The 20,078-nt window shown below is 31.3% G+C and overlaps 1 protein-coding gene across 1 annotated transcript; it reads left to right on the top strand.

Moving 5' to 3' along the window:
- The first annotated feature begins 4,300 nt into the window (after positions 1–4,300).
- LOC142556533 (uncharacterized) lies at positions 4,301–7,552 on the top strand. Its single transcript, XM_075667991.1, has 3 exons — positions 4,301–5,135; positions 6,563–7,105; positions 7,360–7,552. The coding sequence occupies exons 1-3, from the start codon at positions 4,320–4,322 to the stop codon at positions 7,453–7,455; spliced, it is 1,455 nt and encodes a 484-aa protein (XP_075524106.1). The 5' UTR covers positions 4,301–4,319; the 3' UTR covers positions 7,456–7,552.
- Positions 7,553–20,078: the final 12,526 nt, after the last annotated feature.

The raw sequence follows: 20,078 nt of genomic DNA, 5'->3' as shown, positions 1-20,078 counted from the left end.
GTGGAGTGGTACACGATTGTATGGGCAATGAAGTCGAAGAAAATCCTAAACGAGAAAGTACATAACGATATAGAAAACTTTGTATGATGCTCGTAAGACTGGCAACCGGAGCCTCCGTCCACCCATCAACTTTCTCTTTGGTGCATAATTCGGTATGTGATCTAACCAAGCAAGTCATGGAAATGTGTTTGACTGAAGTGAGCCAAGACAACAATGGTGGTGTCAGAACATCATCGATAGGACCTTCTATGATACAAGCAAAAGGATTCAAGAAAAGAAATGATGTGAAAAAGTCAAGAAGGTTGAAGAGTTAGGTAGAACTTCAAGCAAAACGAAGAAAAACAAATTTGAGAGTCGAGGTAAATTAACTAATGTTAGTACTCTTTTGAAATAAAAATTATCTAGATTTCTTATTTTTACAATCATTGTAGGACATCGGAACACACGATGAATTACCCGTATCTTGTTCATCATCTCCGGTACCTCATACATGTCTTCAAACAACTGGAAGTCAATTCAATTTCTCTGAATTATTAATGGTATGAACTTTGATGATATCTAGAAATTTTTTAGTGGGTAAAAATTTTAAGCCAAAAAAATATTAATTCTCATATGGTAAAATTGATTTTATAATATTTATTCTTATTTAATGTAGACACAATTTGATCATTCTCACCATTCTCTTGAAGCCATGGATTTCAATGGAGATATATCCAATAATGCTCTTGAGTAGTTTTTTATTTAAAGAATAGCCGATTAACATTGTTAGTTGAAATGAAGTTTCAAAATGTATGAATTATTTATTTTTGATGAAAATGTGGTGTTGAATTTTAGTTTTTGATATTGCATGATGGAAATGTTCTAAATTTTAATTTCAGCATTAACATGTTAATAGTTTTATATTGTTAAAAATTTTGTTCATTGGAAAAAAATTAATAATACTCATCAAATTCGAAAAAAATGATACGGTTTTTTCACATGTAAAAATTTAATATAGTAATTTTTAATTGCAAAATTATTAATTTAACATAAAAGACTTAAAGTGTTTATATTATTTCATATAAAATTGTCTGCTAATGTTTGTGGAAGATGGAAAAAAAAGGAGAAAAATGGAAGGAAAACAAAAGAGAAAAAGAGAGGGAAAAAAGTGAAAAAAAAAGAAGAATTAAAAAATAAATAAAAAAAATTCAATGTGTGCATAGCAAGATGTTGTGCAAAGTAGGTGATCCGGGTCCATGGATTCATCGAAATAATTCAAATTTGGGGAAAATAAAATTGGAGGTGGTAATGAGATATTTGGGTTGGGTAGAATATGATTATCCGATCTTACGACGGGTATGATGATGATAATGAAAATCGAATACCCGAAAGTATAAAGACGGTAATGAATGTGAAGCATCGATCAAAATTGTTGGCGGACGCAGGACGATGCTTTAATTTGTAGCGTCCTCCAATAGGGGTGACATTTTACAGTAGTCACCCCATTATCTTACTTAATTCTTATAATTTATTTTTTTTAAAATTAATTTTTAAAAATATTAAAAGGATAGAATGAAATGTTATTAACATCTTTTGAAGTATTACAATAGGACTAACTCAGTACACTTGAAAAATGAGAGATTGAACCAGGAAAATGTTAAAAAATGTTTTACACAAGTTTTGTATAGAAAATTTTAAACATTATATTAAATTAAAATTAGAATATTTTTTTAAAAGATTTGTTATAAAAATTTATGGTGTTTCATGATATTTTTAAATGAGCGGTGATATTATCGCTTAAATTGGATAAAATTGAAGTAATTTCATTTTTTCTGTTATGGATATATGCTATATATACAAGACAACATTGACCTAAATATCCTTTAAAATTTAAAAATTATTATATTAATCTCATAAATTTTTCGTGGTTTGCTTTTGAGTAGGACTCATTTATTATGATTCCACTAAATTTTTGTAATTAGCTTTTGAGTAAGAATCATTTAATTTTTCCTTCCAACTTCCTAGAGCCTTTACATATGAGCTTACCTAAACCTAAAGTTGCCCCACCCTTTCTATTGATTATTTCAAAAAGATAAATATGTTATGTCTATTCTATTTTATTAAGATTGAGCACATAATAGTAACTACCTAGGATGACACCAACTTTTTTCTTCCAATTTTACCCTTATATGATACTAATATTACACTTTTGTTTTTTGTTATTTTGTTTTTGTTTTTAAATTTCAACACACACTTTTATTTTTTATTTTTGTTATTTCAAAAATTCATATATCAATTTAGTCACTCCATAAATTATCAAATTACACTTTAATCCATCGATAATGATAAAAAAAATTTGTGTACACACGCATCGCGTGTGCTTAGTAACTAGTGTATAATGAAGATTACACACGGTTACACATTACTTTAAATTATAAAACTATCTCGAATGCATTTTAATTGAAATAACTCTCAAACATTTATTGTTTAACCTTTATTGTGAGTATAAAATTTTTGTAATTTAAAAATAATGATCGTGTATGTAACTTTATTGTACGTATAAAATTTCTCTTTCAAAAATTAGTCCTACAAAATTTCTCATCCTACGTTGGCGACTTGGCGTAGTTTATGTCTTTAATTTGTAAAAAAAAAAAATTGCAGATAAAAAGTTTTTAATTTCAAAATTTTTTTAGATTTAATGATGATTCTTTTTTAGAAAAATAGAGGCAATATGATATTTGGATGAAGTTTAGAGAAAGATATATATGTTTATTAATTTGAAAGAAATTGCAATAGGAAATCTAAGATGGTTGTGGATACAGAAATTCAAACGTTTCTTTTTAAATCTTTGTATTTGGACCAAAAAATCTGTTTCGAAAAAAGCAAGCATCTAGATGCCGATGACTAGTAACTCACCAGACGCCAAATTTCAAATTTAAGACGAAATATCAGGTTCGAGATCCAGTTATATCAAACATCTCTCCAACTTAGAAATATTTCCAAATTTTAATATGAATTCATATTTGAAAATAAATTTGATATATACATGGTAGATGTTCATTTTGAGTTGAAGTTTATACGATATAAAGGAGATAAATTGTGGCTAGATAGATTTTATGAATAAAAACACGACAAACATTATAAAAATACTAATCTTTTTTATCGTTTTCTCGTACACATTTTTTTCTTGGATCATAATCAACACTTCCGAGGGTTTAAAATGTGTAATAAAGATAGATTGCACGCTCTGATCATAGCAATCAATTGTGATGTAGCCAAAAAATATAATCTTTCGGATTACCTTACATACTCGTAAATAGATCCAAGCAATCTTATACGGTACTCCAGCTAGCTCGTAAACAGATCCAAGTATCCAGCAGAGAGTTTTATGGATTATCACTTACGTCACGAACACAAGTCAAAGGCGACGAGGGTTGTCCAGCTTAAACACTTCGACGCTCAAGTCAGAAAATAATTTAAGATATTCTCTGAAAGCTAGCGAGCTTAAGAATAAAATAACGATAGTGTACCTCTTGAATAATGAAAGTCTTCTTCTATTTACAGATTTTTTAAGAGTGTCATGTGTTTGGGTCCTTGTAAGAAATTTAGACTTTAACAATGAGGTAATAATAAAATTGGAATATACCCCATCAAACTGTATAACGAGAAATTTCATGATCGAGGAGGTTAGTGGACGATCTTGGAGATGTCTGGATGATTTCATTCGGGAAAATTACAGTTTTGATCATATAATATTTCGCACGTTTTATTCAATTTCAGTCTTGTTATCAATCAAATATTTTTTGTCTTAGTCCACTCATTTGCACTTTTTTCAAATTTTAATAAGTTTCATATTTTCTCCCAACTTAAAGAAACAACTAAGACTATTTAAATACTATATGTTTCTCCAATGAAATGACTCTTATACATAGAAAGTAAGTGAGCCATTGTCATTGTAACAATAAATTTTATGAGTACAATCACATCCATGTATTGCTCAATATTATTCTACGTTATATTTGTAGTATTTTTCCCATTTGATATGATCAAATAGGTCTCTTGTGAGATGGTCTCACGAATCTTTATCTGTGAGACGGGTCAACCCTACCGATATTCACAATAAAAATAATACTCTTAGCATAAAAAGTAATATTTTTTTATGGATGACCCAAATAATAGATCCGTCTTACAAAATACGATAGCTCACTAATATTTGAGTTAAATAAAGATTCTGGTAATCCAAATTCTCTTTTAAAAAACACCTATAAATCTCGCAAACTTCCATATCCATAGCCTCAAAATCACTGAAAAATCTCCCATTTTCACTCCTCAATTCGGAGATGCCAACCCCATTCTTATCTGCTAAAATCGACCATTTCATCTTCTCAAGAAACTTCTGCCAAACCCTACTAATCTCAGGCCTTGTTCTGTATGTAACCTTGACCTCCTTTTACCCCTTACAAAACCTCGATTTGATCTTGAAATGGGCTCCTCCTTCTGCATCTTCATCATCTTCTTCTTTTACATCGAGACAGATCCTCCATTCCGAGCCGACAAATCTGAACCACGTAGCCTTCGGGCTTCTGGGGTCGATAAAAATGTGGCCACACCGAAGGGCATACCTCGAAGCATGGTGGAGGCCGAACAAGACCCGTGGCTACGTTTACCTAGACCAAGCTCCCCCGCCGGAATTCCTCCCATGGCCGGCAACCGCCCCGCCATACAGGATCGTGGATGACTTGTCGAAACTTTTTCAAGAAACCAAACCCCGGTACGAGCTCATGCCAAGAATGGTACACGGTATACTCGAACTCTTCAGGGAAGAACACGAAAACGTGCGATGGGTTGTGATGGGAGACGACGATTCTGTCTTCTTCGTCGATAACATAGTCGACGTGCTTGCCGAGTACGATCACACAAAGTATTTTTACTTGGGTTGGCATTCTGAGAGTGTGATCTCGAATTTCTGGTTCTCGTTCCAGCAAGCCTTCGGCGGCGGCGGGATCGTGCTGAGTTACCCTTTGGCGAGAGCTCTGGCGAATGATATGGACAGTTGTCTGCTTAGGTATGTGCAGTTAAGCTCTGCAGATTTGATAACAATGGCGTGCATTGCGGATGTTGGAGTCAACCTGACTCCACACAAAGGGATTCATCAGGTCGGTAAATATTTAATTTTTTTTATACGTAGTGAAATTGAAAGTGAAAGTGAATTTTTTTTATATAATTTTTTTTTAATAATTAGGCATATTTGATTTCAGAATAAGCTCCTTTTTCTTTTATGTTCTTTAAATGTCATTAATTAACGGATTCTTATAATCCATTTCAAATTAATATAGTGATTATTAAAATCTCTTTTTTATTTTAGGTGCACAAAATTTAGCTTTTGTTGGGTGCAATAATTGTCTATGCTTAGTAGAACGATCGAACCGTGATGCTTGAGCTGATGTACGATTTAAAAGATTTGATTTGCACCATTACCACCAGCTATAACTTTTTATATAAAATTTTCATGATTTTTATTTTCATGATATTAAGTATGTATTTTTGTACCATATTTTCTTTGATGAAATTTTCATATCGATCTATAATGCTACTTAGTACTAACTATAATTAATTGAGATTTATTCAGTGTGAAAAATAATTAAATATATATTTTTAATTTTGTGCTAATTTAAATTTAATGAAAAGTATAACATTTTTGTATTTGGGAAATTATTTGTTTAAGAATATATGTTTTCTTTCTTAATTAATTTTATAATTAGTTTTCCAAGATGCTCAAATAATCAATTTATTATACGTGTGAAAACTTTATTTTTATTTTATTTTTGTGAAACATGTCTTTCTTATTTAAGTCGTGCAAAATCACTCGAACCATATCTTGTTTTTAAAATTAATTAACGTAATATTTTGTTGATTTTTCTCATATATCTGTTAACTTGAAATTAATTACAAGTTTTATATTGTAATCTATTGTATTTGGATTGAATCATTTTAAATCGTAAGAATATTTAAGATAATATATAATGAAGAGAAAAACTTGATATTATAAATAAATATGAGTGCTTATCTAATCTGAAAAGATTTTGTCATATAAAAAAAATTTTGAATTTTGTTTTACAAGGGAAAAAATAATCGGCATTTATATAATTTGATCTTGAAAACGCACGATTTACTAGATTTTCAAAATTAAGTTTACATTTTTGTAAAATTTTTGGGAAAAGTTTGTTTTTCTTAATTAACATTTTCAATTTTGGGATTTTCTTCATTAAGTTGTCAAAGTTCGGTTTTGCCATGCTAATTTTTAATATTCGACTAGTTTAATCCAATTGCTGACATGATGATATCTTATAATATGTCGACAATTTTTGATGACACAACAATTTTTGGTGTCACATGATTATTAATTAGATCAAAATAATCGAAAATTAAAAAATTAGACTAAAATAGTCGAAAATTAAACGTGCTAAGTACCAAAATAAAACCGTGGAAAGTTTAAAATTGAACAAATTAGTAGACCAAAAAACTATTTTTGGTGTAATTTTTGTGATTTTTCATTCAAATGATTTTAAAAATTAGTTTTCAGGTGGATTTGCATGGCGATTTCTCCGGCTTCCTCTCAGCGCACCCCAAAGTCCCTCTCATGACATTCCACCACTTCGATGCAATGGACCCCATTTTCCCTGGCAAGGACCGTTTCGAGTCCACGCGCCACCTCATGAAGGCGGCCGACGCTGACCAGTCTCGCCTCTTACAGCAATCCATCTGCTATCACCGGCGGAATCGGTGGTCTTTTTCAATCTCCTGGGGCTATTCTGCTAATATATACGAAAATATACTGCCTCGGAGCTACCTGCAGACTCCCATAGAGACTTTCACACCGTGGGCCAACGGACCCGAGAGGCCATTTTACATGTTCGATACGCGGCTGCCGTCAGATAACCCCTGCGAAGCTGCCCATGTTTTCTTTTTTGATTCGGTACAAGAAAGTGATGTAGGCGATAAGTTTGTTACTAGATATTTTCGAGCTCGACGTCGAGGTTTCGGGGTTTGTCCCGTGGGGGGTAACCATTCTGCGGAATCGATCACAGAAATCAAAGTCTTCTCCCCAGCGAAGAAGCGTCTCCAGGTATATATGTCGACATTTCAGTTCATTACTTAGTCCATTCATTACTTCTATCTCCTTCGTATAAAAATTCCATTACTTTGAATCCTTAGTATTTTTGAATTATTATTTATGCACTACATTATAAAAGCTGTCGCTTTACCAAATATATAGTAAGTGTTAAAAATTTACCACAATAACAAAATTTTTAACAATAAAATTTTCGATTCTTTCGTCGATTTTAGAGTTTAACTATTTTTTTTCCGATTTTCTCTCAGATAGATCGATGTGAATGTTGTGACGTTGTTCGAGTGGATGAGTCCAAAGCAGAGATCAACTATCGGGAGTGCAAGATAGACGAGATTATTGCTTGATTAAATTATATATATATATATATATATATATATATATATTTGTGGTAAAAATTAGTTCTATTAATAACAACTGAGTTGGTCTTTTCCCTGCGATTTTCCCAGATTTTGTAACAGAAATGTTTCGTTATGCGGAAGAAATTTGAAGGACTATTTTTTTGTATGATCTACAATGGATGAAAGAGTTTATGATGAGAATGTAATTTATTCTCTAAGAATTTAGAATTTTATTTATTTAAGTGTATTGCGAATTAGTGACAAAAATTTATTGGTTATTGCTAACTAGCGACTACTAATATTTAATCTATCGCTAATTAGTGATCCTAATAATTCATAAATTCTAAAGGTGAAAATGAATTGAGTTGGCTCGTGAGCGGATTAAAAAATGTTTTGATTTGTATTTGAAATTATCAAATTCGGGTCAAAAGTAAAACATATTCGGTTTTTTTAGAGCTGAATTTGATGCCAAGTTTTTTTGTTTGATATGGTTTGTGAGATTTATTATTAAATTCATAATATAATTTTAATAAATAAATTTATTTCAAGCATTTATTTTTAAGAAATAATTCAAATAGCTAGAAAATATCCTCAGACGATATTTCGAGACAAGCTCGAATCGTACTCGAATTTGAACATTAAAATTTTCTTGATATTCATTTTGATTCAGCTTGTTTACACCTTTGAAAACATATCAAATTTTAATAGTGGCGGCCACTTATTGCTATTATAGTCAACTGCTTAGTTAAGAATTGCTATTTGCACTCCACATTGTGTTGCATGCATATACTCCATTTTACATGTAACATTTATGGAAAGGAGGGAATATAATAAAACATACCATAAAAATTTATTTTTAGCCAAAATTAAGCAATTGAACTTTACACAAAAAAACGAGATAGTCAACCCGTTGTTTAACAAATTTATCAATATTGAATCGAAATAGTCTTCGAATTAACTAAAATCTAAAAACAAAATAATATATTAGCGAATAAATATATTCAAAACATGTACCAAAAAAAAAAAAAAATTCCTCCTCGATAAATTAAATATGATCCTAATTTTCCATCCACAAATCCATGTTAGCATCCGGGCCATAAGCAATTTCTTATGGACATGCTGGAATTTGATAAAAAGAAGGTCAAAATGAAAACAAAATGCAAATTAAATTTAATTTAACAAGATTAAAAGTGGAAAAGTGTAAATCACAGGACCAAAATTATAATTTTTCCTTAAAATTAAAATATAATTCTCCCCGAGTTTGTGTTTAGATGTACGTACATTTGATTTAATGAACAAAGTTGATACGCGAATGGATTTTAAATTGATATTCATATTATATGCAACTGTAGTTTATCATGATTAACTATTAAAAGCTTATGTTGTGTTTAAATAGAATAATTTTATTTTCTTGATAAATATAAATTTCAAAAGGTATCAGTCTTTAAGTGCAATTGAAAACCATTACTACTACTTAATTGATAAAATGAATTTGAAATCCCCTTAGCATGCTTGAAGTGAAGACGTCTGATAAGTAATTATAAGTTTTGGTGATGAGCTCTTTCATAAAAACTTGGAAGTGTTAAAATTCAGCAAACAAACAATTTTAGTAGTTTGTATTTAAGCAGACCCCTCGTGCTTATCTCAGAAGATCTGATTAGGTTCTATCGAATCCGGAAAAATAGTCTTTTCTGACTTATCAAGATACCTCTACCGTTATAGTATCAGATTTGTTTCCTTAACTGATGAAGTCATATTATTAGCAAATCCAAAATAAGATAATGTTCAGAGAATATAAACAAAAATATTCTTGCAGTTGAATGTCAATGTCGCAGGAATTTATTGTTACATGTTATTTTTGTGCTATTTTTGGAATAAGACATATGACACGTGACATCTTGAATTATTTTGATTATGGCTTGATACAACTGAATTATAGTCTTTCGAATCTGAACGTTTCAAATACTCTATAGAAGACCATTTCAAGCTTCAGCAAAGTCTCTCGAAACTTCAACTGTCTGTTATCTATCTTATCTGAGGTTCAAAAGCTTTGCTGAAATCTTACAAGCACGCACATAAAAACTTATTCGATCCATTTCAGAGATCATACGTGTTGAACATATACTCATAAGTGTTTCAAATTTCATATTGTATTTTCTGTGAGCTTATGACTAACAAATTTGGAATCTTATTTAGTTTTGAGAAGTTGTTGCTATGAGTTTCAGTAGACATTATATAAGTTTTATTGAAGTGGGTATTTATAAGTGTTGCAAAAAAATTTTGTGAAAACTTTCAGCAAACAGAAGAATGTGAGACGCATAAGAGATTTATCCTTCAAAAGGTCATGGTTGCTGAAGAGATCAAGAGCAAGTGGCATAATTCAGTTTTGAATATTATATCTCAGAAAGCCAATTCAGTGACAGTGATGCTAAAAAATTTCAATTCCTGGTGGGTGACGTTGAACTGGAAACAACTAGACTTGGCCTGACCCGCTCCGCTATAAAAATTGAACGGATTGGGTTGATAAAATAGCAGTCCGTTTGGAGGCGGGCCAAATGGGCTGAGCCCGTTTGGGTTGCGGGCCAAGACGGGTCGGGCCTAAATGGGGCGGGCCAAATAGGGTAGAATTTTATATTTTTAAGTTTTAATATTAAAATTCCGGTATTTATATGCTAGTTTTTTTATGTTTTTTATATCAATTTAAATCAGTCTAGAAATTATTTATATGCTAGGTAAGTACAAGTCATGTTCCCTTTATATACACATGCATCGGTAATCTATTTAGTTTTTTTTAAGAATTAAGTTATTTAAATATGTTTATAATCAATCATATTGCTTAATTTATTAGTTTCGTGTGTATCTGTGCATCTTTACACACGATTTATTTTTCTATAATAAAAATAAAATAATAATAATAACTATATCATATGTTCTGGATATTTCAACAGAACTTACGTGTTTCTTCTCATAAAATATACTTCTTTTATATATTTTAAATGTAATGATATACTAAATTTATTAGCATTTTTTTCTTAAAGAAATAAGCGGGCCAGCCCGTCTAACCCGCGGCCCAAGGTGGGTTGGGCTAGGTTGGCCATTTAGAGGCCCTCCAAAATGGCGGGCTGACCCGCTCCGCCCCACCCCGCCCCGCTTAATGGCGGGTTGCGGCGGGTGGCGGGCTGGCCCGTTCCGTCAGCCCGTTTTGACATGTCTAGAAACAACCACTGATGAAGAAAATAATGAATGTGCTAATGTCTGAAGCTCAAAAACTTGATCGAGCTTTTCTTACACAGTAAATCCTTAATAAAAACAAAATAAAATTTTATGCTCAAATGAATCACAAGTGCACGAGTCAAGTTATAATACATTTTACGAAATATGAGTATTGTTCCCACATAGTTTGATTAGACAAGTTTAACCTAAACACATTTCTTTAATTAACTAAAACGAAAATTTAATTAATCAATAAATTAAATTGAAGGTCAAATAAAATAATTTAACAAACACGATATAAATATTATAAATCAAATCAATAAACAACCAATTGATCTTGGTTTACCTACCCCTGAATCTTTTCTAATGATTGAATTTCAATTATTAAGTCATGCTTTTGACCGAATTCCCTAGTCTTAATATACTTTGTCGAGCTATATTAATCAAAGTAACAAAATGAAGTAACCAAGTGTCCTTGTATTTTTTAACAATTGCAATCGCATTAAAAAATTGTGGAATCCTCTAGCTTTCGACCTATTAGACTATTGGCTATCAACATGTATCCAACGTCATATGTCTATGCAAGTTGTAGATCCATGAATTATGTTAATCATATCATGTTATAAAATCTCCTATCGGTTTCAATTATAACACATAAAATCCATTCAAAGTTGATCATAATCCAAAGTTGCTGGAAAAATCAATAACATAATCAGTATACTTAAACCAAATTCAATCTTCAAAAAGAATTCACATCATTAATGTTTACTATAAACATGTTTTATCCATTTGCTCACCGGTTGGATCAACTGAACCAAAAAAGATTTCTCTGTCAAGAATTAAGATTTCATTTTTTCTCGTTCCGTTCATTACTGTCAACAATCCCTTATGACTCATTTCCTTTTTTTTTTTACTATGTATCTTCTTGCATTTAACATACCAACAAAGATCAGATTTTGCTTCAAATCAGGAAAATTAGAACTAAGTTTATAAACTTTTGACAACCACTATTCAATCCCATTTTTATATCGCCAATTTCCATGATTTTACCAGACTTGTTGTTTCCTAAAAGAACAATTCAAACCTCTGTTTCCCCAAGATCATGAAATTATTCCCAGGTTTGGACTCATATGAAAAGACCATCTGAATCCATTACCCCGCCATTATCTTGATTTGTGATGGCAATGGTTAGACATCGGCATATTCATACCCATCGGTGGCTACAGCTACATCCCGTTATTTTCCTTGTTGCTTGTTACTGTTAGGGCATTCCATTTTCCTTCGTAATTTGGGCATTGGTTTAAGTGACATCCAAATTGTTCGTAGTTGAACCACATTCCGATCCATTGAGAAACCGACATTCAGCGTCATGTTTTATCTTGCACTTTGGGCACTCTTTGGCTTCTGCTTATTTTGTAGTGATGTTGGCCCCTGTTATTTGTAGTTTTGGGCAGGATTCTTGAATCTTACGTTGTTGGAGTCTTGGTTGGGTAGCGGTTGTTTGATCATGTTCTTCTCTTCCTCCCATAGTTTTATTTTTGCTTCTGCACGTACAACATCTCCCATAAGATCCTCAAAGTTTCCTGGCTCGTATACGACAAAGACCGACTATATTTGAATTGAGAGGATTTTAGTGATCCATTGTATCTTTAATGTCTCATAATTCATGATAGTAGGTAAATACGTTCCCACGAAGTGGAATTTGGCAGTGTAATCCACCACAGTAATTTTTGGTCGTTTCTGTAAGTTTTCGAATTCAGACATAACAAGCTTTTTAAGATCTGAAAAGTCACCTGGCTGGATTATCCGTCCTGGTGAAGTCCGATCCAGGTGAGAAATTATGGGTTTACTTGTCAGCAACCAAGCTTGCTGTAAGCTCGATGTTAGTTCGGGAAGAGGAATCCGATCAGAAGCCGTTCTACTATGTTAGTTACGCCCTCAAAGGGCCCGAGCTCAGCTATACAGAAGTAGAAAAGGTGGCCTAGCCCTGGTGATTATTGAAAGAAAGTTGAGGCCCTATTTCCTGTCTCATCCTATTATCGTCCTAATTAACAGTTCGCTCGGGAGGATCATGACCCACACTGATCTCTCGGGAAGATCGGTGAAATGAGCAGTGGAATTGGAAGAATACGACATTGAATATCATCAGAGGACGACAATCAAAACTCAGAGGCCATATCAGACTTCCTAATCGATATGACCAACCTAGGGCATGAAGAAGTATGGAGAGTGTTTGTAGATGGTGCATCTAGCAAGGAGAGGAGTGGTATTGGCGTTGTTTTGATCTCCCCACCCAAGGAAAAGATAAAAATGGCAGTAATATTGGATTTTTGGGCCTCTAACAAAGAAGCTGAGTCTGAATCTGTTATGATTTGGATGAGAGCCGTCCAGGACGCTGGAGCAACCTGGGTGATCATTTATTCAGATTCACAGTTGGTGGCTCAACAAGTGAAGGGATCTTATGAGTCCCGGGAAGAAAGGTTATAAAATAACTTTAGGCCATTCATGAATTGTCAGAGAGTTTTACTGATTGGAACATTGAACAAGCCCCCCATGAAGAAAATGCATAAGCTGATATCTTGGAAAAAAATGGCAGCATCTTTGATCGAGGTAAATAAGCGAGAACTTTTATTACATACTAAGTTGGTATCCATGATCGACTCCGGGCCACAAATTTCCTGGGGTGATACGTGGATGTACCTCTACTGGAACATTCTAACTTCGTATTTGCTAGAGGACCCGAGCCAGGATCACAAAATCAAAAGGTATGCCTCCTGATTTGTGGTGTTGAATGGAATTGTAACGTCCCAAAAATTTGAAGGTCCATGTGAACCACATGCATGCAAAGTTATCAAATTTTTTATGTATTCTAATTGCATTAACTAAATGTAATAGGTATGTTTACATGTTTTAAATAGGGTTTCAGCTAGGATGCATAAAACTGTGTTTTAAAAGTTAATCGATGTCGGGCCGGGGAACGGATATCGGAGACGATTAAGGTGCAAAAATTGAATGTCATATTTTATTTTAAGTCAAGAAATTATTTATTTTAAATGATTTATGAAATTTAGCATTTTAAAGTCTAATTTAATTTATTAGACGCTTTAAAAGATTTTAAGCGTTTAAAATTTAAATTTTTGAAAATTAAGGATTTAATCCTTGAAATTGTTGTGAAATATTTTATAATGATTTTTATGCCTTAATTAATTTATTTAAGTAGTATTTATGTTGAGTTTAAGATTTTTTAGTATTTTAAATGGAAATTTTTGAAAAAAAAATCTTTTAAATTGGAACTTACCTTGATCATGTTATTTTAAATTTTAAATAAAAGTTATGGGATAATTTAATTATCTAGCTAATGTTTAAATTATTTATTGGTTTATTTAAAGTCTATGTTCATGAAAAAATATTTTGATTAAAAATATTTTCACTGTTGCTTGTGAATGTATATGTATTACTTGCTATCATGGTTAATATTTTATGAGTCAATAAACTCACTAGGTGTGATCGATGCAGGTGAGCATGATTTTGATGGAGGACTTGATGATTGAACTAGCTGGATTGAAGGTGCACATAACTCGAGGATCGTCGCTAGATTTCCGCAATTATGTTTATAATTTAAGTTTACTTTAAAAGATTTTATGACTTTATGCTTCTGAGTGGTTTTTGAGAGATATAAGAGTTCATGCGTTATTTTGAAAAATGCTAAATTTAGGGTTGTTTGACGATTTACGGTTTTACGTTTTGAATTGCGTTTTATATTTTCAAATGATTAGTTGGAGAGTTTATTTTAAATGACTCAAATATTTATATGTAGAAGTATAGTACATTTCGGCCGAGTAGGGGATAGGAAAAAAAATTATAGTATATTTTTAAAAAAATGAGTAGCAGACATTTCAGGAATATTGTATTGGCAATCCTTCCAAGGCCCTATGCTCAAATGTGTGACGCCGATTATATACTTAGAGAAATTCATGAAAGATGCTGCGGAGATCATGTCGGGGCCATGATGTTGGCCATAATAACATTATTGGCTAGATTATGTTGGCCTACTATGAACTCATATGTTGTCCAGGTAGTTCAATCATGTGAGGGATGTCAGCAACATGGCAATTTCCAACACAGCCCAACCTCAGCCATGAAACCAATATGAGCAGCCCGTCCTTTTATTGATCAGTCATTAAGAACAAGGACTAAGCATAATACTTTTTTAAATGAAAAGCATTCCAAGGCCTTTTAAGAGGTCAGCCCTGGTCATCTTCTAAATAATTAGCTCCTGAGCTGACTCTTCGAATTATTTTATACAACCCTTCCCATCGGGCTTCCAACTTTCTGATTTCCCCCGCAAGGTTGGTCTTCTTGTCAATTTATGAGTGCCTTCAGAAATATCGATCTGATTTCCCCTACAAGGTTGTCAATTTATTTTCTTTTGTAATTACTGAAACGAAAGAAATACCTTTTTCTTTTATATTTTTTTGTAGTCTATCTATTAGACCTTCCATAAAATCCTCATCTTTTATAGAACTTAAAAGAAATTTTCTTTTCTAAGGTTAAGAAGAGGTTTTATCATTAACTTTTTTGAACATTCTGCAATAGAATAATCTTGTTTTGGTTCAGACAAAATTTTTTATATCCTGGTTGTTTGATTGCTCAAACTATGAAGAGTAAGATTAGTAAAATTATTTTGTTGAATTAATTGACCAATTTTTTTTCCTAATGTTTCGGATTTTATAGGAACAACATAAATTTCTTTAGTTCCCTTTTTAATTTGTAAGGTAGTAAAAGGAGGATGAATCTCAAAAGATTCTTCTTCTTTTTCATGAATATATATTTTATATGTTGATTCAAGAACTTTTTATAAAACTGTTATCTTTAAAATTTGAAAATTCATTTTCTTGTTCAGGAAAATATAAATTTTTAACAATTTGGAAAAATCTAAATTTGATTTATTTTTTCTATCCATTCCTGATATCTTAAAATATATAAGGATTCTTGTTTTGGTTTTAAATAACTTAAAAACCACTTTCGTTTATTTATTTATTTTTTAAAAATTTTTTGAATAAGATCTGGTTTAGTATTAATGACCATAACATTATATCCCATATCTAAAATGGTAGGAGAATTTAGTTTCCTGCTATTAACAGAAGGATTTTTATTAAATCTTGAATTACAAGTTTCAGGAAGATCAACCTTATATTCTGGTTGATAGACTTGTTCATACGTCTTTTGAACACCAGATATACTAATTTTTTCAAAATCATTCATAGGTATAGAAGACGTAGAACATCTACTTTCTTCAGGTAATTTAAGACGTAAATGTTTTTGTGATGAGAATTTTATCTCAACGTCCCCGTCAACATATTGGATAATACTTTCTAATTTTCTATTCTCTCTTTTAAGAGAAGGAATAATATTCTCCATTTTTCAGATCTCTGAAAGAGTCACTTGATTCCAACTAATCGTTTTTGGAATCATGATATTACTTTTATTGATATCAGTTACGAAAAGAGTAGTTTCACCTCATTTAGAGCTGATTTGATTAAGGTTAATTCTAAAATTAGAAATGGTTGAATTCATAACTTTATAACAAATTCGATATAACAAAACAACATTTTCTCTTTCAAATATCATATCAAAACACTCGGTCTTTATGTTTAAAACGAGTGCCTTCATGATATTTGGATTGGTAAGGAAAGGGAAAAATCCGGAATACAACTAAAATGTATAAGTCCTTCACATAAAGAGGACTCTACAATTCCGAATAAGAAATCTTCAAATTTATTATGTATTTGGTTTCTAACCATAATTAAGGCTGAATTATTTAATCACAATCTAGTTAAATGGTGTAAACCTAAATGAATCATTCCTAAATGCATGAATTTGTAATTGCTTATGAATATAAGCTTATGTGATAACAGACTAAATGAATCATATCATCCTTTTAGAAGCATTGTTTCTTCAATTGTTTTTTTATAATATAATCAGATCGAAAATTAAAAGTATCGGATATATATATCTTCGTATTAAAAGATGCTGGAAATTTCCAGTCTTGAATATTTCTCTCAAAATTTTATGGGATGATTAATTCCTTGTTTTTATTAGGATTTCCACTAGTAAAAGATATCTTCTTAATAAAGGATTTTATTATCTTGTTCATCAAGGGATAGAGTAGATACTGTCAAGGATTTATTCTTACCTTACCGTTTAGGCTTTACAGATACCCGACTTAATGATTTCTCCTTTGTAAAGCTACCTTCTTCCTTTAAGAACAAGAGAATATAATCTCTTTAACTTAGAAGAATTTCTTCAGTCACTTGGCTCTGATACCACTTAGGCAGCGGGTATAGCACTTTGGTTTTCAAAGGCCTTAAAAGGACTTCTTGTCTCTTTTTAGATAAGGGATAATTACAGAGATTTGTTTAAATACTACTTTTATTCTTATTAAAATTATTTCTACACATGTTATATTATGTACACCATTTTTTCAAATGATATTTAACATTAATAAAATTAATGAAAATTTTTCTTATACTTGTGTTAAGGGACATGATTTGTTCTTTTCTTTTACAACTGTACCTATTTCTAAATCTATTAATATTTTACAAAGAATTGTTATAAACAAAGAAAATTTTGTTAATTCTTTAAAATATGAAATTCTTTTTAAAAATATTAAAGAAAAAATTAGTCTAAAAAAATTCAAAAATAAAAATTATTTCTGAACAAATTTCTAATAAAATATGTGCAAAAGTTCCTAATGCTTTATGAAGCAGGAAAAAGCATGAAGTTAAAATTCCCTATATAGATGATTTTACTGTTGATAAAATTCTTACTAAAGTAAGGCGAATGGCTATGGGGCCAAAACTTAAAATTATTGTAAAGAAGATATTGATAGTCTTCATAAAAAAGAACTAATTAGACCTAGTCATAGTCCTTGGAGTTGTCCAGCTTTTTATGTTGAAAAAGCATGAGAAATTGAAAGATGAGCTCCTAGACTTGTTATATACTATAAACCACTCAATAAATTATTAAAAAAGATAAAAAAAAAATCTATTACCAAATAAAAGATATTTATTAAATAAATTTTTTAAAGGAAAAATATTTCTTTTTTTGATTTAAAATCAGATTTTTATCAAATTCTACTAAAAGAAGAAGATAGATATAAAACAGCTTTTACAGTTTCATTTGGTCATTGTGAATGGAATGTTATATGGAATTTGGACTTAAAAATACTCAATGGAATTTCAAAATATTATGAATGAAATTTGTAATCCTTATGCTGATTATATGATTATTTACATAGATGATGTTTTTATTTATTCAGATAACATAAAACAACATTTTAAACATTTAAATATATTTATTAAAGCTACTAACAAGAAGGTTTAGCAGTAAATGCTAAAAAAGTAAAAATCTTTCAAATTAAGATCAAATTCTTAGGTTACTCTATTGAAAATGGAATAATAGTTCTTATTGAAAGAGCAATAGTTTTTGTTGACAAGTCTCCCGATAAACTTACTGATTTAAATAAACTTCAAAGATTTCTTGGAAGGATTAATTATATAGGAGATTTTTTTAAAGATCTCGATCAGGACTGAAATTATTATTTCAAAGGTTTAAAAAAAATCATCAACCATGGACTAATCATACTCTTGGAATACCAAAAATCGAAGAAAGAGTTAAAGAACTCCCATGTTTAATTATTGCTAATCCTGAAGAATTTAAAATAGTTGAAATAGACGTCTCCAAAACTTGATATGGAGGAATCCTTAAAAAACAAATGAATAATGAATCTAAAGATATTTTTGCAAGATACATCAGGAATATGGAATGATACTCAAAAGAATTATTTCACAAATAAAAAGAACTTATTTGTTGGGGATCGATATGGAGTTTAGAGGGGGGAGTGAATAAACTCGTTCCTTTGTTGTACGATTTTGCAAAGGGAGCAAGAATCCTGTTAGAGATTATAGCTTATCTTGCTCGAATGTATAACCAGCAGATCACAATAATTAGTACGAAAACTGATCTGATGGTATGGGGTGAAAACAATAAAACAGTAGGCAATAGAACAGTTGTTGTTTCTGGAAGTTCGAAGATAAAATCTACTACGTCTTCCCTTCTTCTGTTTCCAGAAGGTATCACTAAAAGACTTTGGTTATTACAGTACAACACTTGTACACACCCACTTTAGTAGGGCTTATACTTCGCCTACTGAAACTCTTAGTTTCTCAACACGATGTAAATGATTACAACAAAGTTCTGGAAAAGGAACTTCGAAAAGACTCTTTTCCAGATTACAAAACTTCTCAATAATATGTAGTAAAGTGTTTAGCTTGAAGAGATTTCAAAACAGCAGCAGCACAATATGATCTCAAAAGATCGGATATTTAGAATAAAACGTGTGCTGCTTTTCTGTATGTTGAGTTTGAAGAAAAGTAGTAGTTGATGATAGCTCAAACTAGCGTTGGAATAATTGTTGCTTTGATAATTATAATAACGTTGTTTTCTATAACAGATTGACCTCTATATATATAGAAAACTTGAGTCCAACGTCTATAATCAAAAACAGCTGCTGAGGCTCCTGATTAAAATCAACTTTAATACCTAAAAAAGGTCTTGCGGAAAGCTTCAGAGTAATCAGTCTTGTTTCATACCGAAACTAGTAAGAAACGTTAAATGTCTTTGTACAACATTAATGGTGCAATTAATGCTATTATTAGGTAAAGTAACGATAACATTTAAGACTGTAAGGATCAAGTAAAAGACGTTAAGTTACTTCTACTTAAGCTAAGTTCTGCTCTTAAAGCTAAGTATAAGTCGAGTTCTGCTTTTGTTAAAGCGATACGAGGGCTTCTGCTTTTATACTAGACTTCTGATTAGCTATAACAGCCTACTGGTTTTGACTCTCATCACCATTATTAAATAAAGTCTATCAATTTTCCTGTTTGTGGTGATGCCAAAACCTAGATGTTAGTAAACAACAATTATAACAATAAGCAGATAAAATTAATAGCAAAATAATCGATAAGTAAATAAGCAATAAAACATAGTTCAAAAGTGGTTAATCATCAGTGCCGATGTCTCTGAACATTGTTTCCTCATCCTGAGGATCTTGATTTCCGAAGGAGGATTCTGCATGATGTTCTCCAGTTCTGCCTTCTTCAGTCCTAGCTTCTGCTTCCCCTTTATTGGCATCATTAGCTTGAACTCGAGTGAGTAAGTCATCCACTCAGCCAGTAAGAATAAGAATGACATTATTCAGCATCTCTAGAAATGGTGCTTGATTCGAAACTCGTTCATTAAGATCATGAATAGATTGACATTGGGACTCAATCTTAGCATCGATAGTTTCAAGTTTCGAGTCCATAGCTTCTACTTTGGTGGAGACTGAGCGAATTGCTGAATCATGATCAGAG

The sequence above is a fragment of the Primulina tabacum genome, chromosome 9 (assembly GCF_025594145.1).
Source record: "Primulina tabacum isolate GXHZ01 chromosome 9, ASM2559414v2, whole genome shotgun sequence".
In the NCBI taxonomy this organism is placed as follows: domain Eukaryota; kingdom Viridiplantae; phylum Streptophyta; class Magnoliopsida; order Lamiales; family Gesneriaceae; genus Primulina; species Primulina tabacum.
Note: the sequence above shows the minus strand (reverse complement) of the source record. Positions and strands in the feature narration are given on the sequence as shown.